This window comes from Brachycentrus maculatus, unplaced genomic scaffold (genome assembly GCF_059751285.1).
Source record: "Brachycentrus maculatus isolate JH-2025_06_01 unplaced genomic scaffold, ASM5975128v1 h1tg000078l, whole genome shotgun sequence".
NCBI lineage: Eukaryota > Metazoa > Arthropoda > Insecta > Trichoptera > Brachycentridae > Brachycentrus > Brachycentrus maculatus.
Window position 1 is genome coordinate 232923 of NW_028280832.1, and position 24301 is coordinate 257223.

The 24301-nt window shown below is 36.0% G+C and overlaps 2 protein-coding genes across 2 annotated transcripts; one reads left to right on the forward strand and one right to left on the reverse strand.

Moving 5' to 3' along the window:
- Positions 1-1240: 1240 nt before the first annotated feature.
- On the reverse strand, positions 1241-4486 carry LOC148311048 (small ribosomal subunit protein RACK1-like). Its single transcript, XM_088257316.1, has 4 exons — positions 4311-4486; positions 3790-3998; positions 2354-2560; positions 1241-1725 (listed from the first exon to the last, which is right to left on the reverse strand). Exons 1-4 carry the CDS (start codon positions 4417-4419, stop codon positions 1297-1299), a joined length of 954 nt encoding a protein of 317 aa, XP_088113442.1. The 5' UTR covers positions 4420-4486; the 3' UTR covers positions 1241-1296.
- Positions 4487-6507: 2021 nt separating this feature from the next.
- LOC148311049 (serine/threonine-protein phosphatase 2A catalytic subunit beta isoform) lies at positions 6508-20288 on the forward strand. The gene is made up of 3 exons (XM_088257329.1): positions 6508-6741; positions 17082-17836; positions 17919-20288. Exons 1-3 carry the CDS (start codon positions 6640-6642, stop codon positions 17989-17991), a joined length of 930 nt encoding a protein of 309 aa, XP_088113455.1. The 5' UTR covers positions 6508-6639; the 3' UTR covers positions 17992-20288.
- The last annotated feature ends 4013 nt before the right edge of the window (positions 20289-24301 follow it).

A 24301-nucleotide genomic window follows, 5' to 3' on the forward strand; every position in this document is an offset into this window, starting at 1 on the left:
GCAGAGAGAATCGAACGCCACACCACTCTGTCTTTGCAAACATTCTTTGCCTCTTCTACATTCATGCATCTCCTCATACATACCCGACGATTATTACGACTCCTGACCCGGCCGCTTTCAAGTATTTGACATACCTGATTGTGCCAAGTTTTCCTCGGTCGTCCTCTGCTTCTTTTTCCAACTACATTCGCTCCATAAATTTGTTTAACCGTTCTTTCTTCACTCATACGCTCCACATGTCCAAACCATCTCAACACACCTTTCTTAATTTTATCGATAATGCTTATCTCAGCCTTACATTCTTTCCTTATTTCATCATTCGAACATCTACAAACATCGTTTTGCCACACATTCGTCTGAGGGATCGCATTTGGACTGCATTCATCCTTCTTTTGCCAACTCCATGCTTCGCTTCCATACATAAGGGTTGGAACCAGAACTCCATTGTGTACTGCCAGTTTAGCTTCCGCCGATAGATTTTTATTTGCTAAAACTGATTTTAGTGCACCATTCACTCTGTTCCCAGCATTCACTCTCCTTTCTATGTCTTTATCAATCTTTCCATCCCTAGAAAACATACTACCCAAATATATGAAATCATCTACCTGTTCCAAAATCTCCCCATTTACCAATATTTCACACTCAGATCTACATTCATCTCTTTCAAAAACCATGATTTTGGATTTGCTAACATTCATCAATAAATAAATATTTTTAAAACCCTTAAATATAATCTTCCATTAGGGGTTCCAGTCCATGGGCATCAGCAACAATATCATGCTAAAATGTTCTAAATCAGTGAACTGCGTCATGACCCCCTCTCCCCCCCACAAGCTTTTATAGTAGGCAGTGGGGTTTGATTGATTATCAATGATGGACAGAGCAGGTTGTCCTGCGCATGACAAGAGTGAGATGACAGCAACCAAAGGCATTGAGTTTAGTTAGTTTCATAGTGCACAGGCCCCGGGCTTGAAGCCAGTACAATTCTCCTAACATTTACGAATGTATGCACTGATTGCAACGTAGACCTCCCTTTTCAGTGTGTATGTCTGTATTGATCTGTAACAAGATCAAGCTGTAAACACATTTCTAGTGACATCTTCCAAATTCCCTCTCAAACACAGCTTTAAAAAATTCTGATATGCGATCGACAATCCACTGATGCAGCAATGGCGCGTGTGAAATTAATTTAATCTGAAGAACTTTTCACAGGTGTTTTTTTTTGTAAATAAAAGAAATATTTCAGGAATAAATTTTATTTGATTACACATAATAAAGAATGTAAATGCCAAAGGTTTATCGAGCAGAGACAGACACCTGCCATACTCGGATGGTGTTGTCGCTGTATCCCGCAAACAGGGTCTGGCCATCAGTGGACCACGCCAGCGAGAGGCACTGGATGGGCACAGCCTTGGAGGACTGGGAGACCAGGTCGGGGCGGAGCTCGTCCACCATCTCCTTGCTCTCCAGATCCCAGATCTTGATGGAGGGCCCGAAGGCGGCGCAGAGCCAGTAGCGGTTGGGGGAGAAGCAGAGCGCCTGGATGATGTCGTTGTGGTCCAGGGTGTGCAGGTGCTTGCCCTCGTTGAGGTCCCACAGCATGGCCTTGCAGTCCTTGCCTCCGGAAGCGCACAGAGAGCCATCGGGAGACACGGTCACGGTGTTCAGGTAGCCCGTGTGCCCGATGTGGTTAATCTTCAACTTGCAATTTGTAAGGTTCCACACCTGTAACAATTTCAAAATTAACTCACGGAACATACAACACATGGCATCTGTACAAAATACAGAATTTTGCATAATTTTTGCAATCTTTTCTGGTTTATCGTGCCTAGTCTTATTTGCGCTTATTGCGGATGTTTTTCACAAGACACCGTAACATTTGACGTGATTGAATTTTGTTATTAACCTTTCCAGGAGTATGGTCGTATATATACGACCAAAACATGATTTAAGATGTGATTTATATCAAAACATGTTTAAAACACGAAATATGTCAAAATTGCCAATGTTGCGATAAATCATGTTTACTGGTGTAAATGTTTTTTTTTAAATTAAGAAAATGTGTTGCTTATAGCATCGACTATGATATAAATTATGGGTAAATTTTTTTTTTTAAAAACTCACTCCTGGACAGGTTAAAACACCGCTTTTGTATTGAAAAAATTAGTTTTTCTTCTACATAAATACATGGTTTTGAAAAGAAGAATTGAAAGGTGAGGAGTTGAAAAAAAGGATTCTAAAAAACAAATAAAATCCAATAAGCATTCTAAAAAAAATTTGAGTATGAGGCGTCCAGGCCTGAGCGCGTGATGATTTGAATGCTCGAGATCTAGGACAACTAGTGCGGACTCACCTTCACAGCCCTGTCCCAGCCGGCGGACACGATGATGGGGTTGGTGTGGTTGGGAGAGAAGCGCACGCAGGACACCCAGTCGCTGTGGCCCTCCTCCTGGATGGTGAACTTGCACTCGGCCAGAGTGTTCCACAGCTTGATGGTCTTGTCCCGGGAGCCGGACACTATCTGACGGTTGTCAGCCGAGAACGCCACGGACAGGACATCCTGCACGGGAAATACTCATTAACACCCCGTCATTTATCAACACATTGACTGCCGCGGCAACTTTGAAAAATTCCATTCTAAGCCAATTTCACAAACAATAAATATATCCTTTTACTTGATTTTTTTATGATTATATTTTCTGTTCATGTAAGCCAGCATGGATTTTTTGTTCTCTTCCCATGCGCCATCTAAAATATTAGCACTGATATACTAGGAATTTTATCATAGCTGCATGAATATGGCAAGTAAATACAGAGCGAGATAACTCGTAGTCAGCGTCCTAGAAAAGAACGCAATCTATGAGTTACCTCGCAGTTGGCAGTCAACGTGTTAAGTCATACAAATACAACAAATTATTAATAACTCCTATTCTATTCAATACTTAAAATACTGTCGAAACCAGAATAAAATTTAAAATATAAAAAAGTATTGAAACATGCTTATGAATAAATTTTTGCTACAATTGTTCTGATTTAAACATTTACCTAAATTTGATTTAATGAAATTAGTATACGCTTATACGAAGTATACGAAATTAGTTTACGCTTATACGAAGTATACGAAATTAGTATAACAGAGCTCAATTCAAATAGTTAAACAGTGCTTTACTGCTTTCTAAAGAGACTATCAACCTGTTTAATCGCGCAATTACCTTCAAATCTTAACCTTTTTAATATTAAAATGTTTAAACCACACCAACACATTAAGTATTAAATGCTTTGACTGGCTGAAAATATTGAAAACTACATGTTTATTGGATAATATGTAGTATAGCGCTATTATTGTAAAATACAACCTTAAGGGTCACTGAAGTGAACCCAAAAAAACGCCATTTGTGGCGTAAGGTTATCTTGAATTAGTGACAAACAGGTGCATTGTGGGATCACAAATCAGACTGATTGCAGACATTTTTGTCTCACAATTGAAGCTGAAGCTAGTCTTTCTGCAAAAAACTAGATCAAAATATGCTGCATAATTGTTTTTGTGGAAATCGAGTCTAGCTACTAGATCACAGGTTCCTTAGTAATGTTAGTATTTGTCTTCTATTGGTCGCTACTTACAGATTGCCAGTAAATTCCCCTCCCCCGAGGAGTCCAGCCCTAAACAACGCGTCCTCTTCTGCCCCGCATGGGCGACAAAACTATCACACTTCACTAATATAATTCAGACAAGATTTCTTCTGCCTCGGAAAGGCGCTAAGTTATTCCAGATTGAAAATTAGTCCCGACCTTGGTGTGGTCTTCGAAACGGCGAGCGGTTTTGCAAGCACCCAAATCCCACAGGCGAAGGGTCTTATCCCAGGAGCCCGACAAGGCGTAGTTTCCATCGCTGGAGAGGACCACGTCGGAGATGAAGTGAGAGTGACCGTACAGCCTCTTACTGGGCACTCCGTAGTTTATGTCGTTCCTCGTGAGCTTCCACACGATCAAGGTCTTGTCTGAAAAATTACGAATAATCAGAAAATAAAAAAAAACTAATAAAACCGAATCGGTGTAGCTTTCTCCCATAAAATTCAGTCCCATATCCGCTAACCGCTCACAGCCGTCACGTGGTTAAGTTTAATTATCATCATTACGAAAATTGGTAAATACATCGTACTTACAGTAAATATATGTATCATTAAAATGATAAATACATTGGACACATGTTTTGATTGGATGTAATGCTTAAATAAGGTCCCCGCATAGAGGATTGGATGGATGAAAAATGTGTCAAGTGGCAAGTCAAAACAGTTTTTGAAAGTACGTACCGCGAGAAGCTGACAGGATCATATCCGGATATTTGGGGTTTGTGGCGATTTGCGTAACCCAACCATTGTGGCCGGTTAGCTTACCACGCAATTGCAATGTTTCTGACATTATTATCAACAAATCTTCCCGCAAACGGTTGCACGTCTAGCGGCGACCACGGCAACCGGAGAAAAAGAACGGAAACGGCACTCTTAACCAGAGACAAACTACGTAACTTACCATAAAAACTCGTCGACCGTACTTGTATTTACCTACGATTTAATAAAAATGCAGTACCTACCTACCAGAGTTTGCATAAGTTGGATCTAGATAACAAACCCAAACTCAGGTATTTTATTGTATATGTCCATGAAGCCCTAATGGCGTTACAGTATACAATACGTCCTAATTTTTACGATCCACATTTGAGCGATGCATTTGTATAATAGTTGGAGCTGAAGAGAGGTGGAGGACTACTTCATAAAATGTATCGAAGACAAAAAGAGGGGATGGTCCCAACCATCAAACAATAAAGATAACGACACAGAATAAGAATGAGGGTCGATCCGTCAGAGGAAACTCTCGAATATGTGAAGAAAAAAAATAGAAAAATTATACGTCGCCTTAATTTTTTAGTGGCTTAGTTTATTATTTATTGTGTACAATAAAATTTGTGTATAAAGAAGCTACGAATTTTTAAGCCCATTGAAGTTAATCTAAACCAGTCGGAATAAAAAATAGAATAATCTGTATTCAAAAACCAAAAAAATGCCGTAATCTGAGTAAAATAAAATTGGTTGCGGTTTTATGGATTTTCCATTAAAAGGACCAGAATAGTCAATTTGTTCACATTGCAAATTCAAATATGTCCATGGAACCCAAACCTGGCGGTTTGCTGGTACTGACACTGATGCATGGAAGCGAAATATAGAACGGCCAAAGGAAGGATGAAAGCAGATTGAACAATGTTGAAATGCACTCCCTAAAGGTGAGGACTGACCGGAGCATTTCGTCGTAACATCGCCCGCGGCGAGCGCTCCGACTATGGATGGAGCGTTCGGCTCGCTGTACTGACTATACGAATGCTCGCATCATAACGTATTACGTTACGACGAAATGGCTTTAGTCAGTTCCCATCATAAGACGAATTTGTGGAAAATCATTCTGTAATAAAATCAAAAATGAAGATACAAAAAAATAATGTAAAAGTGGGGACTGACCAGAACATTTCGTCGTAACGTCACTCGCGGCGAGCGTTCCGACTATGGATGGAGAGCTCGGCTCACTGTACTGACTATATGAATGCTCGCATCGTAACGTGTTACGTTACGACCAAATGGCTCCAGTCAGTCCCACCATAAGGCTGAACAAGAGATAATTGAAAAGATTAAGAAGAGTTCTTTAAGATAGAATGGACATGTGGAAAGAGATAGGATAAAAAAATATATGTGGCGAATGTGAGTGATAGAACAGAACAAGGATGGCTGAAAAAGACTTGGCACGATCACATCAATCAGAACCTAAAATCTGGTGGTGTCAAAAGTCTACGTTATCGGAGGGCATGTATGACTAGATGTATGGATGAGAAGGAAACGAGGAGTGCATATCAGGACAAAGGAGTGTGGTGCTGCATCATGTACATGTTATGGTAGTAGAAGTAGTCGCATTATATATTATAGAAAGTAAAGGGTTTTTACTAGGTCAAAATTTGTATTAATGTTTTTTTAAGTTTTAAGTAACTTACCTACCGTTCGTACAGCATAAGAGTCCTGTTATAAGGGAGATAAAAATTATCAAAAGAAATGCTCCAGTTTTAATACCTACTTATTTTTTAGATTGGGAAATCAATTTGTGCATTTTTCAAGAGCAAGTAAATATGTACCATATGTCATTAATACTGGCAATATACACTCGATTTTCCTTAATTCATAGATAAAATAAAACGCTTTTCTGGCTTTTTCCGTGTTATGGGTTTTTAAAATAGTTTTCTTGTTTGAAATAGTTTAAAATAAATAAATAAATATTTGGAATAGGATAAACGGTGTAGCTTCTTGTAATAAATAAGTACATTCAAATACAATTTTCAAATATTACTTTCTTTGGATATCGTTTTAAAATTCATAATTTTTACTTTTTTGATGTTTCAAAATATATCGCTAGAGTATGCTGCGATCGCCAGAGCATGCATGACGTCACGTAGGATTTGCGCCATTTTGTAAGAGCTGTGGGCTAAAACTCGCTGCGGGTAGTCTGTATTGCTTAGTTCGCATGGTTTTTTGTAGTGTAAAAGTATAAGACCCCCCTTATTCATAATTAACGTCTCGTACGTTAATTATTTAGACACACAATATGGAGGAAAAAGCTTCACTGAAGGAATTGGAGCAATGGATTGAGCAGTTAAACGATTGCAAGCAACTGACAGAAACCCAAGTAAAATTGTTATGCGACAAGGTAATTACTCGGTTTGGTTTTATTCCATCATATTTAAGTGTTATTTACAGTGTTGATATAAATATGTGTTTACTTTTGATTTAAATCCGTGTTTTTAAGTGAATCTTTTGCCTTGTGCGTGAATCATCTTTTTCCGATTAGATTGATTGTCACCTCGTATTCATTGCCATTTCCTGCTAGTGTTAGGCGTATAGTGTGATGAATCGTGGGGTTTGGCGTTTTGACAGCCGGGGCTTCTGATCGCGGTATTTCTTTTTATCGTTTGTTTAATTCGGCCTATATTTTCCACAACGAAATGCATTTTCACCCACCACACCCCTGTTCAGAAGTGTCTAAATATTTATCTATTAGGTCCGCGCTTGATTTTTGAAAAAAATGTTAATTCGCTACAGTGCAAAATAATCTATTTTGAAAATTATCTGCGATGATCATATCGGCGTAATTTATAAATTCAAAAACATTGTTTTATCGGTTTCCATTTTGTGATAATATTGTTTATGATACTTTTTGATCATGTGAACCGAATGGCAAGATATTTCCGAGTAATTTGCTAAGTAAAATGTTAATTTATTGCTTGTGTCAAATAAAGTTTTCTCAGTGATTCTGTGACAAAACCAGTTTTTAGTGGTTGTACATAAATGTATTAAGTATGCACAAATGACATCTTTATTCTATTTACTGTCCGGTAGAGACATGCTACAGTGATCTTACTTCTCCAGTATTTCCAGTGTGTAACTTAAAACTCACATTTACACGTTTAACACTAACATTCACATTAACCTACTCAAAAATGAGTATGTAAGTTTTTATTTTATTAATTTATAACTAAGAATACTACAAATCATCTTATCATTGTCAATCCTAAGAAAGAATTATGATGATGATAATAAAAAATAATAAAACCCTTATCTGCACCCCAATGGTGCATAGGGCACTGCGTCATATAAACGCAGTGTTATCTTGATAGTTGAAAGGACACATGAAGGAAAGGTGATCAGCCTTCCGCTTCAGGTACCAGTCCAGGGTAATATTGAATAAATATTACAGTGAAAAAATCACTAATATTTATTTTACCCCCCTTGGGAATCGAACCCGGGACCTCCAGAACGGTAGCCGAGCGTGCTGACCATTACACTACGGAGGCGGACAAAACATTAAGATAATCATCTTTTTATCAAAAACAATTGACCAAAATCAATATTTTGTTTTATATTTGGTATGAATTTATATAGGTTCTATTAATGATACAATTGATAAATTTAGTAACTTGATATACATTATTTGAATGCATTAGTAATATACTTATTTTGGACAATTTATATGGCTCCATTTTCTTAAAAATACAACCTCAAAAAAAGTGTTTGTGATCTCGATCATTACAACTATGCTGTTGCAAAAGGAAAAAAACATTTTCAAAGATATTATGCCTATTTTTTTAATACACTCAATGGTGTTTAATGCTAGCTCATGGGGTAATCAATGTGATGATTTCTTAAAGGAACGAAACTAAAATATGTATTTGATGTAGCACTTACAAAATTTACACCTAAAGCCCTAACTTGGGCATTTGCAAACAAGTATTTGAATATAGTTTAAACCAGGGCTGCTTATTTTTTAAATAAAAAATATTCTGGTTCACTTCATATCAAGCTTTTTACTAAAAAAAATATATTAAAATATTATTTTTTGACATCTCATCAAAGATGAAGAAGAATATGGAAGTCTGGGCATTTACGGGGCTGACGACCGTCATAGGCTGGTTTAAGTGATCACTTTACACACGTGTAACATTCACCAATTCTACCCATTATTGACAACCACACTACTCAAATTCTTGGAAGTTCTATATATATATGAACCAATTTAGAAACCTTGTTCATGAATCACTAGAACTTCACTAGAGACATCTATTGGTGAGATGTAAAGAAGCTTTTTTATTAAGCAGAAACTCTTATATTAGTATGTGAGGTCCGAATCCTGGATTATAATCACACACATGAGAAACGCCAGAAAATACCATTTAAATTTTTATTATTTAAGCTTATAATTTGACCAGATAATTTATTTACAACATTTTGAGTGTGTCAAACAAGTATTTTGAACAAGTACACACTCATAATGTTGTATATTAAAATATCATTTGAATATTTATTACAAAACCATATTTTAACATTTTTACATTTGTTTCATCTGATTGATTTTGAAAATTAAAAAAAAATATATGTATTCCTGAAAAAATGGTGCCAGAACGCCGTTCCACCGCGGTACATGGAAAAAAGTCCTCGGTTTAAACCATTGCAATAGCAAATCGAAGATAACAAATGTTCAAACTTACTCGGGTTGGCTGTATTTATCTTATATCATATAATTAGAATGTAACTTAGTTTTAAAATCACCATAAATATTTTACTATAACTTAATTATAAAGTCTACCGGTATCTTAATTATAACTTAATTATAAAGTCTTTCGAATAAATGAAAAATCACAAAGTTAGTGCTTCAAATATAAATTATATTTTATATCATCTTAATTTGTATTTACTGGTATAGAGTTTGGTGTAGAGTATAGAGGTATAGAGTATCTCAGTTTGGTGTAGCACTATTTTGATTGTAAACTGTAGGAGGACAAGGTCATTAATCTTTGGCTTAATGTACCATTTGGGGTAACTCGATATTCAGGAGGGAAAATACTTATTTTCTATATTGACCCACGTGAAAAACAAGTGACAAACAGTATCAAAATGTGAAAAAGTGAGAAGGATTGTAATCTGTGTAATGTAAATGAAAATCTTTATTACTTTTATATTTTTTTCTATACTATACTAATATTTTCTAATTGTTTCGTTATTTATTTATTTTATTTCGTTAGTAATATTAGTATATTTGTTCTATACTAATATTACTAACGAAAATGTTAGTAATATTAGTATAGAACCACTCTCTGAGATTTTTTGTCTACCGGTTTCGAGATGTACCCCGTCTCTTCGTCAGGACAATCACTACAACAGCATGCAAACAATACTACCCGTCACTACCATAGCACTATTACACACTAACAACTTCACAATGAATAGTGAATAGTGGTATGTGGTGACAGGTAGTATTGTATACCACCATAGCACTTCATAGTGTAGTTGTTAGTGTGTAATAGTTCTATGGTAGTGACGGGTAGTATTGTTTGCACACTGTTGTAGTGATTGTCCTGACGAAAAGACAGGTACGTCTCGAAACCGGTAGACATAAAAATCTCGGTGAGAGGTTATATATTAATATTAATAACATTTTTGTATAAAAATATAAAACTGAAAATGCTTCAAACCGTTATCCGCACCCAATGGTGCACAGGGCACTGCACCATATAAACGCAGTGTTATTTTGATTGTTAACACATGAAGGAAAGGTGATCAGCCCTCCGCTTCAGATACCAGTCCAGGGTAATATTATATAAATATTAAAGTGAAAAAATCACTTATATTTATTTGATCCCCCTGGGAATCGAACCCGGGATCTCCAGAACGGTAGCCCAACGTGCTGACCATTACACTACGGAGGCGGACTAAAAATGTAAAAACAAAGTAAATTTTAAAATTTCAAATCAAAGGTTTAAATATTAATAATATTGAGAAGAAAATCTTTATATTAGAATGACATTGAAATCTCAGAGGTCACAAGGACATTCATTATTGGATTTGATGGATGTTTTTTTTTTAATAAATTGCCACTAAATACCCTCGCGGCTACGTATATCAACACACGAGTCTGGCAATGATTTGCTCACCCCATTAATTATCTATACCGTCTATAAATAAACATAAATTTGTTTGTATGATTATAAACACTGGGCAATACGGTCTACTAGTTTACTACTGGATTTGAAATATCTAATTCGGAGGACGAAATCGAACGCTTTGAAATTATTATTATCGTATTTGATCAGCCGGAATGATTCATGTTTAGTTGTGTGAGTGACTAACACTGTGCAAAGGTTTGCACAATTCGTTAACACTGATAATAATTTACTCATTAAAATATTCCTTTGCTTGTCTTATCTTGGCATTTTGACTCGATTGTTATTGAATTTGATCTCTAATTTGGGTATGGATTACTTCCAGTGAAATAATTGTTTTTTTTTTGATAAAATGAACCCACAAACCACACACGCACACACACACACAAACTATTATAGGCTACTGTTTACACTAGAACTCATCTGGTGAAGGTTGGTGCTTTTCATACATATATGGCATTACTCCCGGAATGGTAAATAAATATATGTATAATTGTTCTCATATCGCTCACTCCTTTCAACAACGTCATATATTGAAAAACTTGATTTTTCAGGAGATAATTTTTAAAGTTTAAGGATATAATAAAATGTATTAAAAATAAATATCAAGCCACTTATTGGCGCCATTTCTGTCGCTACAACATCTGAATAGGCATCTCCTGTAATATTTCTAATAGTGTAATTACGCACTGTTGCACCAAATGAGCGGTATATGATCACAAGATTTTGCAAACAAAAATACAATGTGCAAAAATGATCAAGTGCTGATGTGAATTAACTGGTCAGTATTATGTGACGTATTACTCATGTCTGTGCAAAGTCGGTCTCTAGAGACAATTGATTCTGTCAGAGGAAAATCTTGTATTGGCTCATCAACTAGATTGATTGGACATTGGTTAAAGTGAGTGAGGCAAAGACGGGTAATCAATTCACACTTTGTGATAAGATTTCTTCCTTAATATTTTCATAACAGTGCCAATTTAGTGATTTAAAAAAAAACTTTTTGTTTTAACCCTATTCCCGCACATCGCTCACTCCTTTCAAGAACGTCATAAATAAAAAATTGTTAATTTTCAGTTGTGTATGTTTTCGGAATGCCTACAAAATGTACCATATCCCAGCAAAAGAGGCATATTTATAATTTAATATTTACCCGCTATAGGGCAGAAAGTGTTGTTTTTGTATTTTGAAGAAAATGTATTGTTTAATTATTTTTTTTAACATACTAAATATTTTTCAAATGGAGAAAAAACTGTCAGGTTTTACCTAAAAAAATCTGTTGCACAATACAAAGTTCAAAAGGTGGCTTGATATTTATTTTTAATATATTGTGTTATATTTTTAAACTTTAAAAACGTTCTCCTGAAAAATCAAGTTTTTTGATTTATGACGTTCTTGAAAGGAGTGAGCGACATGCTGTACATATACGAGTAGTCCAATTGCAAATCACGCTATGTCAAAAGCAATTAGTTGAGGAAACTGATGAAAATGTTTAAGACATGAAGGCGCATTTATTTGCGTATTACTTGAGTCTAGGATCACATCAAATTCATTTATATTAAGAAACGAAATCAATGTTTATTAATTATCATTTAATTTGCATTTTAATATCAAGCATAGACAGTTTTGCAGAAGTGCTTTAAACAGATAGTTTTGCAACTGCAATACAATACAACTGTATTCAATCAACATAGGCAGTTTTGAAACAGTTTCATATTTAAACTTTTATCCTATCTACTCTTAAGAAATTACAATTTTAATACTATGTCCTTCATACATTTAAGGCTCTTCACTATCAGTTTCTTCTACAGTATTTTAATTTTATTTTAATTGTCCGCCTCCGTAGTTTATTGGTCTGCACGCTCGGCTACCATTTTGGAGGTCCCGGGTTCGATTCCCAGGGGGGGTCAAATAAATATAAGTGATATTTTCACTCTAATTTTATTTAATATTATCCTGGACTGGTACCTGAAGCTGAAGGCTGATCACTTTTTCTTCATGTGTTAACGATCAAGGTAACACTGCGTTTATATACTGCAGTGCCCTATGCACCATTGGGGTGCGGATAAGGGTTTAAAAAAAATTGTTCTTTAAAAAAAAATTGTTTTAGAGGCATTAAATTTAGAGTGCCAAGATCCAGGTAACTCTAGTACGTTTTTGACCCTCGATTTCCACAATTTTGCATGAATCACTACTCAACTTAGTATGTTTACAGTAACTTGGAGATTTTTTAAAGTGTCCTGTCGGTTGGCATAACGAGTTTTGCAACAGCATTGATTTTTCAACAACATTACAGTCCTAATATAATTCATTTTCCCAGATTATGTCATACATAGATTATAGATAAATTGCAAATTGTAATAACAAGTGTGCCTCTTCAAACACAAGAGCTCAGTCTCTTTTTTGGAGAGAACTGCGTTCTTAATTTTAAGATTGTTAGAAATGTTTAGAAAATTAATTGAAATTGTAAAAAACTTAACTTGTAACCATGTTCAATAAAAAAATATATGTTTATATTTTAAATCTTCTACCAATTGCCACCATTGGCTGAAAAACTTTTTTTTTTAACATAACGTGGTTTGCAAGTGGATTACTCATCGCTCACTCCTTTCAAGAACGTCATAAATCAAAAAACTTTATTTTTCAGGAAAACGTTTTTAACGCTTAAAAACATAACACAATGTATTAAAAATAAATATCAAGCCACTTATTGAACTTTTTACTGTGCAACAGATCTTTTTAGGTAAAACCTGAAGGTTTTTTCTCCATTTGAAAAATATTTAGGATATTAAAAAAAAAAATTAACAATACCTTTTCTTCAAAATGCAAAAACAACATTTTCTGTGTTGTAGCTGGTAAATATTAAGTTAAAAATATGCCTCTTGCTGGGATATAGTACATTTTCTGGGCATTCCGAAAACATGCACAACTGAAAATTGACAATTTTTGATTTATGACATTCTTGAAAGGGGTGAGCGATATGATGTATGAATCGTAGGTTGCTCTGACGTTATGATAGTCTAAACCATTGTTCCGCAAAGTGTGTGGTGTACCGTACCGCACACTGGTGTACCGTAGTGATTAGTTGGTGTGCCGCGGAAAAAGCCTAGTTTCGTCAAAATAACACAATTGCTCCAAATTTTTACTGCCTGTGCTCAGTTAAATAGGCTCACATTTCGCATTTAACATAATATGGTAAATATGCACCTCTGCAATTCCTTAATTTGGTAGGTGTACCTTGAATAGAAAAAGTTTGCAGAACACTGGTCTAATCAACCTATCTCATAAAGAAAGCAATCTTTGTATTATGAATTGTTTATATATTTTATTGAGTCACGAATTGAAATATTAAATGGTAGATATATTCGTATGTTGATAAGGTTATCTCTTTGATTATTTTTTATTTAGTTGCCTCATTGAAAGGGGGACTCTTTGGAATGTAATATGAAAAAAATTGAGATGGTTTATTCTGCATAGGAACAATAGTCTGATTCAGTGGTTCTTAACCTGGGTTCGATGGAACCCCAGGGGTTCGGTGAGTCAGCCTCCCGGGTTCGGCGGAGGTCAAAACACACACCCGACTTACTGTACGATATTATGAAAAAAGATACGACGTATAATATATTCATTTATCCAACAGATGTTTGAAAGGATTAATCCTTTAAAGATGTTTGATTATTTGAAAGGAATATATAAAATATTATGAAAAATTATCCAAAGAACGATGTATTCTAATATATTATTAGATTAAAACCAATATTTTTAGCTTTTCCACTTTATTTTTATTTGACCAGCGACCGGTTTTCGTCGTTACCGACATCATCAGACATCACCAGTCTGATGATGTCGGTAACGACGAAACCCGGTCGCTGGTCAAATAAAAATAAAGTTAAAAGCTAAAAATATTGGTTTTAATCTAATAATATATTAAAATGCAATTCCATCACGACGTGTCAGTGGATAATATAAATCTATTAAAAAAAAAAGAAAACCATGTATTCATTTATCATATTATTTTTTGACATCTCATCAAAGATGAAGAAGAATATGGAAGTCTGGGCATTTACGGGGCTGACGACCGTCATCGGCTGGTTTAAGTGATCACTTTACACACGTGTAACATTCACCAATTCTACCCATTATTGACAACCACACTACTCAATTTCTTGGAAATTCTTTATATATGAACCAATTTAAAAAAAATAAAAAAATAAAAATAACTCCTGTAATTGGAGATAATCCAGATTTTGTGAACAAGTATTTGGACACACTCAAAATGTTATTCATTTATCCAATAGATCTAGTTTATTATTTGAAAGGAATATATAAAATATTATGAAAAATTATACAAAGAACGATGTATTCATTTATCCAATAGACCTAGTTTATTATTTGAAAGGTATATATCAATATAGTAATATCGCTTTTACAATTAAGGGTTCGGTGAACGCGCATTTGAAACTGGTGGGGTTCGGTACCTTCGACACAAGAACCACTGGTCTAATTGACGATAGTCAATAATTTAATATTTAAAGTTCAACAACGTTCCCTGAACTTCATATCATATTTGTACGGAATTGTTGTGTATGAATAAGAAAGCAATTATCGGGTTGTTGGCTAAGTGATATTTTATTGCACATCTGTTTATTTATAAATGCAATTCCGTGTAATTGTGATGAAAAAAGGAGATGGCTCATAAGCGACTATATAGTATCGACTATATATCGCTCATAAGTTTATAGTTGAAAATTGGCTGATTGTAAAAAAAAAATCCTTTTTAAAATCGACTAGTCAAGATTCTAACCGGGTTATTTTACATACCAGAAGACGCCTCAATCGCCATGATTTTTTTATACAGTTTATAATTTGACCAGTTATTTTATTCACATAGGATCTTGAATACATCTAAATAAAAGGGTCTCTGCTGAATAAAAGCCTTCTTAATCCATCCATAGATGGCTGTTGTGAACTCAATCGTGAAGTGTCATGAGATTGATGATATATGAGTTTAATTAGTGTAAAAATTAAGGTAGTGCGCTTGTCAATCATGACTAGAATGGTGAATGTCACACATGTGTAAAGTGATCTCTTAACTTGCCTTTGACATATCATAAGCCCTGTAAATACCCAGACTTCCTCTACCGTATTCCTCTTCATACCGTATTCCTCTTATACTAAATACCGTATTCCTCTTCATCCATGTCGGGATGTCAAAATGAATAAATTATTAATTAATTTAACTATTAATTTGTCCGCCTCCGTAGTGTAATGGTCAGGCTCGGCTACCGTTCTGGAGGTCCCGGGTTCGATTCCCAAGGGGGGTAAAATAAATATAAGTGATTTTTTCACTGTAATATTTATTCAATATTACCATGGACTGGTACCTGAAGCGGAGGGCCGATCACCTTTCCTTCATGTGTAAACGATCAAGATAACACTGCGTTTATATGACACAGTGCCCTATGCACCATTGGGGTGCGGATAAGGGTTATATTATTATTAATTTTAATATTAATAATTTAATTTAATATTATAATCTACAAAGATTTAGAAATTTATAAATAACAATTTCTCATTATAAAATCTGTTTATACAAAATAAATTGATAAAATCGGTCGAAAGACTTTCCCCCAATAAAAACATTAATATATGTACACTATCATTAAATGGACTACTAATATTAAGGTCAGTGTGCAAAATCCTTGATCAAAATCTTTGCATGATATAGCAATAAGATAAAATGTATTTACTTGTCAATACTCTAATATATATTTGTCTGTTTCATTATATATTAACACATTGTAGTCGGGCGCTTCAAACAATAGACTCTAGCCTATAGCGGGTGTTTCTCGCGATTGGCGCAAAAATATATCGCTTTCTTAAAATTGACACAATTTCTAAACCAAATAATATTTTCGATTGAAATTTTCAAAGAAATCATATATGACATTTGATCATCAAAAATAAATTATAATCATAATTTTTAATTAAGTATTCCGTATTTCACAATTTTAGAAACATTGTAAACTATAAAAAATAGTCTTCCCCTCCGAGGTATCATTCCCTATACAATGCTAATATATTCAAATAATAACACACCAAACAGTAAACAAAACAGTGTGAGCGGTATGAAAAATAGTCCAATACGTGAAATGGCTCAAACTAAACTTGAGATTGAGATCGCATAAAAACTCTAGATTTCTGGGGATGCCTTTACAAGCGACACACTAGCCAATCTGGACAAGACATCTCAAATAACGTCAACAGACTATCGCCTAGCACCCAAGTAGCAGATTACCCTTCAACGCGTTTTATTTCACGCTGATAACAAACCTATATATTGCCGTTTCCCGCCGATAACCGACAGTCGACAAAAACGGCATTTGCCGTGTCCCGCAGTTGACCGACAGTCCGCGAAAAACGGCAAATGCCGTGTCCCGACGACAACGTGTTAATATGTTTAAAAAACATATCATTAAGTAATATGTACTTATATTTTTGCCATTGCCTAAGCGTGAAGTTATGTGAAATATGTTTATTTTTGCATTTGCAGGCCAAGGAGATTCTAACTAAAGAATCGAATGTTCAAGAAGTAAAATGTCCAGTGACGGTGTGCGGGGATGTCCACGGGCAGTTCCACGACCTCATGGAGCTGTTCCGCATCGGCGGGCGCTCCCCCGACACCAACTACCTCTTCATGGGAGACTACGTGGACAGGGGCTACTACAGCGTGGAGACGGTCACGCTGCTGGTGGCCCTCAAGGTGCGCTACCGGGAGAGAATAACCATCCTGCGGGGCAACCACGAGTCCCGGCAGATCACGCAGGTGTACGGGTTCTACGACGAGTGCCTGCGCAAGTACGGCAACGCCAACGTGTGGAAGTTCTTCACGGACCTGTTTGACTACCTGCCGCTCACGGCGCTGGTGGACGGGCAGATCTTCTGTCTGCACGGCGGGCTGTCGCCCTCCATCGACACGCTGGACCACATCCGCGCGCTGGACCGCCTGCAGGAGGTGCCGCACGAGGGGCCTATGTGCGACCTGCTGTGGTCCGACCCCGACGACCGCGGCGGCTGGGGCATCTCGCCGCGCGGCGCCGGCTACACCTTCGGCCACGACATCTCCGAGACCTTCAACCACAGCAACGGGCTCACGCTCGTGTCGCGCGCCCACCAGCTGGTCATGGAGGGCTACAACTGGTGCCACGACCGCAACGTGGTCACCATCTTCAGCGCGCCCAACTACTGCTACCGCTGCGGCAACCAGGCCGCCATCATGGAGCTGGACGACGCGCTCAAGTACTCATTGTGAGTATGGTTGCACTGTGCTGGCTCGTTGCGAGTATTGGCCTGTTAGTTAACAGGTAATAACCCCCCCCTCTGCTTGCAGCCTCCAGTTCGACCCGGCCCCGCGCCGCGGAGAGCCGCACGTGACCAGAAGAACCCCCGACTACTTCCTGTAGGCGGCGGGAGCGGAGCCGCCATATCTCGAGACGCATGTGATACGCCACCCACTGAGCCAGTGTCTAGGGAGAGACCACTTTATATTGCATTTACTGGCCGCCGCGGCGGTCCCCAGTATATTCCCGAGCGCGGCCTCCCTCGCCGTGTGTTGCGCAAGTTTCCTTGTATATACGATAGATTCATACAAAAATACTATTCTACTCGTGCAAATTTTACGAGGGAGGCTTATCAAATTATAAATATTTCCATAGTATTTCATTAATAAATTGCATACTTCATAAATTTGATTTATTTATATGTACGAAGACACGAATGCTTAGAACACTGAGGCGTTTTTATCAGCGGATTTATCCCTCCGTTAAATACTACTTAATGCGAGTGATGAGATACGACTAATTCGTATTCTTAAGTAGGAAAATCATTTTATTTACTGTTGCGATGTTTTATTTTATATCTCACGCTCCCTTATTTTAATAAAGCATCTCGAAGCGCCTTCAAATTTAGATAGATATTAAATAGCGCCCGCGGGACTCTGAGAAGAACCGCGCGGGCGGCGTGCAATGTGACTCGCTTCCGGTGTGACCACACCTCCACAGGACTCCCTGCAGGATGCACGAGGTGACACCGCTTCCCATCCACTCCGACTCCTCCACAACTCGCAAGCATATCACACTTTGTAGATACCGCATTCGTTTGTATTTGGGGAACAAAGTGTGTGAATAAGGATTGGAACGGACTGTAAATGAGTTGGAATAGGAACAATGTGAACAAGACAGCGAGGCCGCCACTTGTATTATGAACTATCTTCAGCTTTAGATCATTGAAGATACATTGTATTGTTTTTGTATCTATTTTATTATTGTTAAAGGCAACATCGGATGCTACGGATCCGGTGTTGGTAAGTTAAGGCTTTTGTCAGGCAAGTCTCGAGGAGTAGATGGAAGTGTTTACACGGAGTTAACTAAATAAGGTAATTGTAGAGAAACTCGATAAGGAGGCCATCTTTTATACACTTAACGATTAGAAGATGCTTTTCTAAGATTATTCTTTGCAGAGACGGGCGCACGTCGCCCCGATTGATGTAAAGAGATGTTTAATCAAGTAACGCTATAATAAGTGAAGTTGGAACCTCATTTCAGCCTTGCAGTTGATGACTTTTTAACCTCATCACACCGCAGAACCCTTATTTCGGGAGCATTTAACCCAGGACTGTCTGAAAGTATGAGCCGATTCCCGTCTTTAAATGTTGAAATGATCTAATTGCATTTAAGTTTTTTTTTAATGAATTTTTACTGTTACGTCTTTTACACACTGGATTTTGAGTATGTATCTATGGACTTTTTTTATTAGAATTAAAAAGCAAAAGAGCTATGGGGATCTGTTATATTTATTTATTGCTTCCTTTTGTAATAATAAACTAGATGCAGTATAAACTTATTAAGCCCAGTGTTTGAAATTGCAACATTTTAATTTAATCTTAAATAAAATATCTATTATTGGTACAAGTGTTTGAAACACTTTAATGTCACCAGGAAAATATGTTAACAAAAATGATCAATGTTCAAAACTTGTAAAACAAAAAAAAGACACAGATTTTGATTTGGGATTTTAAAGAAATCAGTATTTTGGTATTATTGTTCACTAGCCGTAAACTTTGCCACAAGCCTGCCGAGAATGGAAACGAATCAATACACACCGACAAACTTATCCGTAGAACGGACAAAAATGGAACTGACTTCTTATTTGGAATTTGTGTAAAATTTTACATGATAAAAATGGCGACAGTAGCGTCCCCACCAATTCTACGAATAAGTTTTTCTAAATGTATAAATATTTTATGGTTATCGAGAATATAATGGAAACAAGGTACCTACTCTCCCGATAATGTACAGCCGGCGTTCTGGGTTAAGTACAGCCGGTGAGGCTGTAGTGATGTACTGCTCCCAATGTAGGTGTCTCGGAATGGTGGTTGATCAATATGATTATTAGCATACACATTTTGTTTTAAGGTAGCCATAAAGGTGTTTGTTTGAACGCCTTTGTTGGAGGAAGGCACCGCCGCTACAGAAGGTGGCGTGTAGAAGGTGGAGTCCCGAGTAGATCCCGGTTAAGCATTCCGCCACGCCCGTGTTTTCCACGTTCCATACATATTCGACTTTTAAATACACATTTTTTAAAATTACTTTAATACATACTTCAATAAATAGCGAGTCTATAACCATATTTTAAGGAATGTATTAACTGGGCTGTACTCTAACTTGTGTATGATTATTAATAAATAACATTATTCAGATGATTTACTATTTTATTTCACCCCCTCCACAATATCTGCCATACACATAGTAACTAATAGTATAAAGATAATTGACAAATTCAGAGGCTATAGTTTTCGTATTGGGTATATTTAGGAAAAAACCCTCAATATTTAAAAAAAGACTTTTATAGATTTTATAGGACGCAGCAAATCTTGGTCACAACTGTCGTCAAGAAAAGGCGATTCAGCTGGCTTGGCCATGTACTCCGCATGCCTCCTGAGAGCCTTAATCAAGCTTGCCTCTTTTACAAGGCATCAGGTTCGCGCCGCCCAGGACGACCACTGCTGACAATTCGTCGGCAGTTCTCGTCAGAACTTCGGGACGCGGATCTGACTTGGGAGGATGCAAGGGAGCTGGCAGCCGACAGAAAAGCCTGGAGACAGTTTGTGGACTCCATATGCTCCACCTAGGGAGCGGATATGGTTTATTATTATTATAGATTTTATTAAATAACTATCAAATTTATTACTGGATAATAAAAAATTATATTCCAACATGATTTTGGGGCTAACGTTTACGTTTTAACTTGTGTTGATAACTTTAACTTAGCCTCTATTCAATACAAAAAAAATATTCCTTTTGTTTCTCTGTTATTAACAATGTGGATCCACAATTTTACAACAAACAAACAAAACTAGAAAAATTTGTGCCAATTATACAAAAATTTTAAGGCCTACCTTAACACATTGTTGTCAGACAGTTTTTTCATCAACCCCGACTGTAATTAGTATACTTATTAGGGTCGTATATTAATCAAAAGTAACTGCAAACCCAATTCCGATCTGTACAATGTTTTTTGGTATCTTGCACTCTACCAAAAGTAAACAAATAGAACGCTTATAAGCGTCTCCCACTCTATCAATTGTATTTAAAAGACGCTTTTAAGCGTTCCCTGCAAACAATGTGTTAATAAAACAAGATTGTGTTAAATAGTGAGTGAATTCTTCTAAGATGGCACATAAAAACATATCGCTCACTCCTTTCAAGAACGTCCTAAATCAAAAAACTTGATTTTTCAGGAGAACGTTTTTAAAGCTTAAAAATATAACACAATGTTGTTACGGCGTAATATTTGTAGCAAGATGAACTATGACCCCAAGCGCCCGCTAGGGGCAGGGCGGGGTGTACGCGGGGAATGTTTACGTTATATCCCTTATGAGATTGAGGCAGGGAAGACTGCATACACTTGTCATTGTACTGTTATGGCGACCTGTTGAATAAACCGATTGCATCCTAATTACGAGTTATTATTACCTATACCCAAGCCACGTAATAATGTATTAAAAATAAATATCAAGCCACCTATTGAACTTTTTACTGTGCAACAGATCTTTTTAGGTAAAACTGAAGGTTTTTTCTCCATTTGAAAAATATTTTGTATATTTTAAAAAATAATTAAACAATACCTTTTCTTAAAAATGCAAAAACAACATTTTCTGCCCTGTAGCGGTTAAATATTAAGTTAAAAATATGCCACTTTTGCTGGGATATAGTACATTTTCTGGGCAATCCGAAAACATGCACGACTGAAAATTGACGATTTTTGATTTATGACGTTCTTGAAAGGAGTGAGCGATATGTAGAAGATCGCTGCTATGCAGTAAAAAGATTTAGCGTAAGCTGTAGGAATTCAAAGCATTTCTGTTTAAACATTTAGAAACTAAAATTTAATAAACAAGTTTTTTGTTACACATATGAATTACGTTTGTGAAATGCAAAAGAAAAAAACATTGTTATATACTTCGTAATAGAGCCCTTTGCATAATATTTCCCAAATATTTACTGCAATTTAGGCTCTGTACGTAGAATAAATTATTGCTATTATCAAAGATTATATACTAGTGTCCATATAGTATAGACCATAGATTCCAAAACTTCATAGATTCTTCGCTCATTTTTTGACATCAGTATTTTTCATCTCTATGATAAGAGTAAATATTAAGCGTATCTATGCATTTTGTTTTATTTTGATATTCACGTGACATGTGCATTTGTATAATTTCACATAAGTTTGGAAATAATATTTAGAAGTTATTCAATAAAACAAAAGAAATGTAAAATATTTACACTTGATAAAAAACATGTATGTATACACGTATATATAATTTAATTCATTTCAAACAAAACTAAAATTAACACACTTCAGACGGGAACGGTTTTTCTGCCCGTTCGGTCGATTGATGCTTAAGGACGGGAAGGGTATTTTTATCTCCTGCGCCGGCCTCATTTCAAAGTCAGAAAAAAGGAATTATTTAACGTTTTTATATATTTTTTTTTTTTTTTTTTTTTTTTATTGGAAGGAAGAACAACAGTTACAATATATGATACATACAGAATACAAAAAATAAAATCATGAGTACCAATTATAGTTCTTCACAACTATACATAAGAGAGGTCTATATAAAGGAAGAGACATGAGACAAGGATGGGATAAAGAGAAAAGGAGATGGCAGTGATAGGAAAGAAAGAAAAGGAAAGCACAGGGAATAGAATTACTTTTTTAGGTTTATAAGATTTCGAACAATTTAGCTTTAAATTTTGAAAGATTGGAGTAGAACATATCAAGGTCGGTACAACATTCATTAAATTTTCCACAACTTCGATAAATAAAGGAATTTTTTGTATAGTTCTTTGTTGGTGCTGGATTATAAAAGGTATGACTATGCCTATTGATTCTAATTGGACAGTGAAAAGGTATCTGCGCAAGAAGATAAGGGCTCTCAGTCATATTATTTATAACTTTATACAAAAAACATAAATCTGATATATTCCTACGTTTACTAAGTGAAGATAATTTATGGAAGGCTAAAGATTCTTCGTAAGAGTTGAAACTTAAATGAAGCTTACCATCCAACATTTTTAGAAATTTATTTTGAATACGATCAAGTTGAGCTATATATATAGCGTACTGAGGGTTCCAAACGACTGAGGCGAATTCGAGGTGACTACGAACATAAGCGTTATATAAAGTTACAAGAGATGATGTATTTTTAAATGGTTTATTATATGAATATTATGTACCAATCTCTTTGTTAAGGTCTTAAGTATGTGTACATAATTATCGAATCCTGTTGCCAGCGGTCAGCAGGTATAAAAACACCCGTCCAAAATGTGTTTTTGTGATATGAATTTGTCAATACATATTAGGTTTATTTTTATCGATAGCATCCTTAAAACTCCCCGTTCTTCTATTTGTAGTTGATTTCTCTTTTTATTTAAAAGACATATGACTGCATTGAATCCACGTTCAACTAAATAGGATTTACATTTTTACCCATTATTTTTCCAACAATCTGTTATTGCCCATTTGACTCCTCACATCCTCCAGAAAATTACCACGAAGCCCAAATTCTCCAGTATTGCCCACCAAGATCCCTTCATCATTCACAGGTGGTTGGAAACTTTTGCATAACCATATAGATAGTGGTTAACACATTGTGTACGGTGTGCACATATTTGTGCGTTTCAGAAACCTTGTGTGGTGGCGGGGTGCACATTTTTGTGCATTTCGGCTACCTTCAATTTAGTATACAAAAAACACGTCATAAACTTCTAATCTCTTGGCCTTTTTGCTTTTGTTGTGTAGTGGATAGATGTCGTTGTAATATAAAAAATAATACTGATATTTACTGGTTCAAAACATAGCTAATGGTCGTAATCTGTTTTGAAGGAAATGTTACAAATTAACTTTAAAAAATGGATACAGACGGTGCGTTTTTTTCTTTGTCCTAAAATGAAATAAAATACAAAGATCATTGTCCTTTACTTAAGTCGGCAGTTGGTACTTACAAAGCAATAAACGCGTGTGGGGAAAGCCCATAAATCATTTTTTATTCGCAGATTTTGAGTTTTCGGCGGTTGTTAAACTGTGTTGTTATTTTCTAATATTTTATTAGTGTTTTTAACATTTTTTTTTGCTTTTGTGATTTGTGGACTAACATGATTTTATTTTGAGACGTTAGAGACCATTTAACCGTTTTTGTATTGTTTTTGA

What these genes read in the sequence shown, in the direction of transcription:
- LOC148311048 (XM_088257316.1), bottom strand. Translation starts at nt 4,419, where the DNA reads ATGTCAGAAACATTGCAATTGCGTGGTAAGCTAACCGGCCACAATGGT. An exon ending in GTTTCGAAGACCACACCAAG is followed by an intron (nt 2,561 to 3,789) that starts GTCGGGACTAAT and finishes TTTCCCGTGCAG; the next exon opens with GATGTCCTGTCCGTGGCGTT. An exon ending in GCTGGGACAGGGCTGTGAAG is followed by an intron (nt 1,726 to 2,353) that starts GTGAGTCCGCAC and finishes AAATTGTTACAG; the next exon opens with GTGTGGAACCTTACAAATTG.
- LOC148311049 (XM_088257329.1), top strand. Translation starts at nt 6,640, where the DNA reads ATGGAGGAAAAAGCTTCACTGAAGGAATTGGAGCAATGGATTGAGCAG. An exon ending in TAAAATTGTTATGCGACAAG is followed by an intron (nt 6,742 to 17,081) that starts GTAATTACTCGG and finishes TTGCATTTGCAG; the next exon opens with GCCAAGGAGATTCTAACTAA. An exon ending in GACGCGCTCAAGTACTCATT is followed by an intron (nt 17,837 to 17,918) that starts GTGAGTATGGTT and finishes CTCTGCTTGCAG; the next exon opens with CCTCCAGTTCGACCCGGCCC.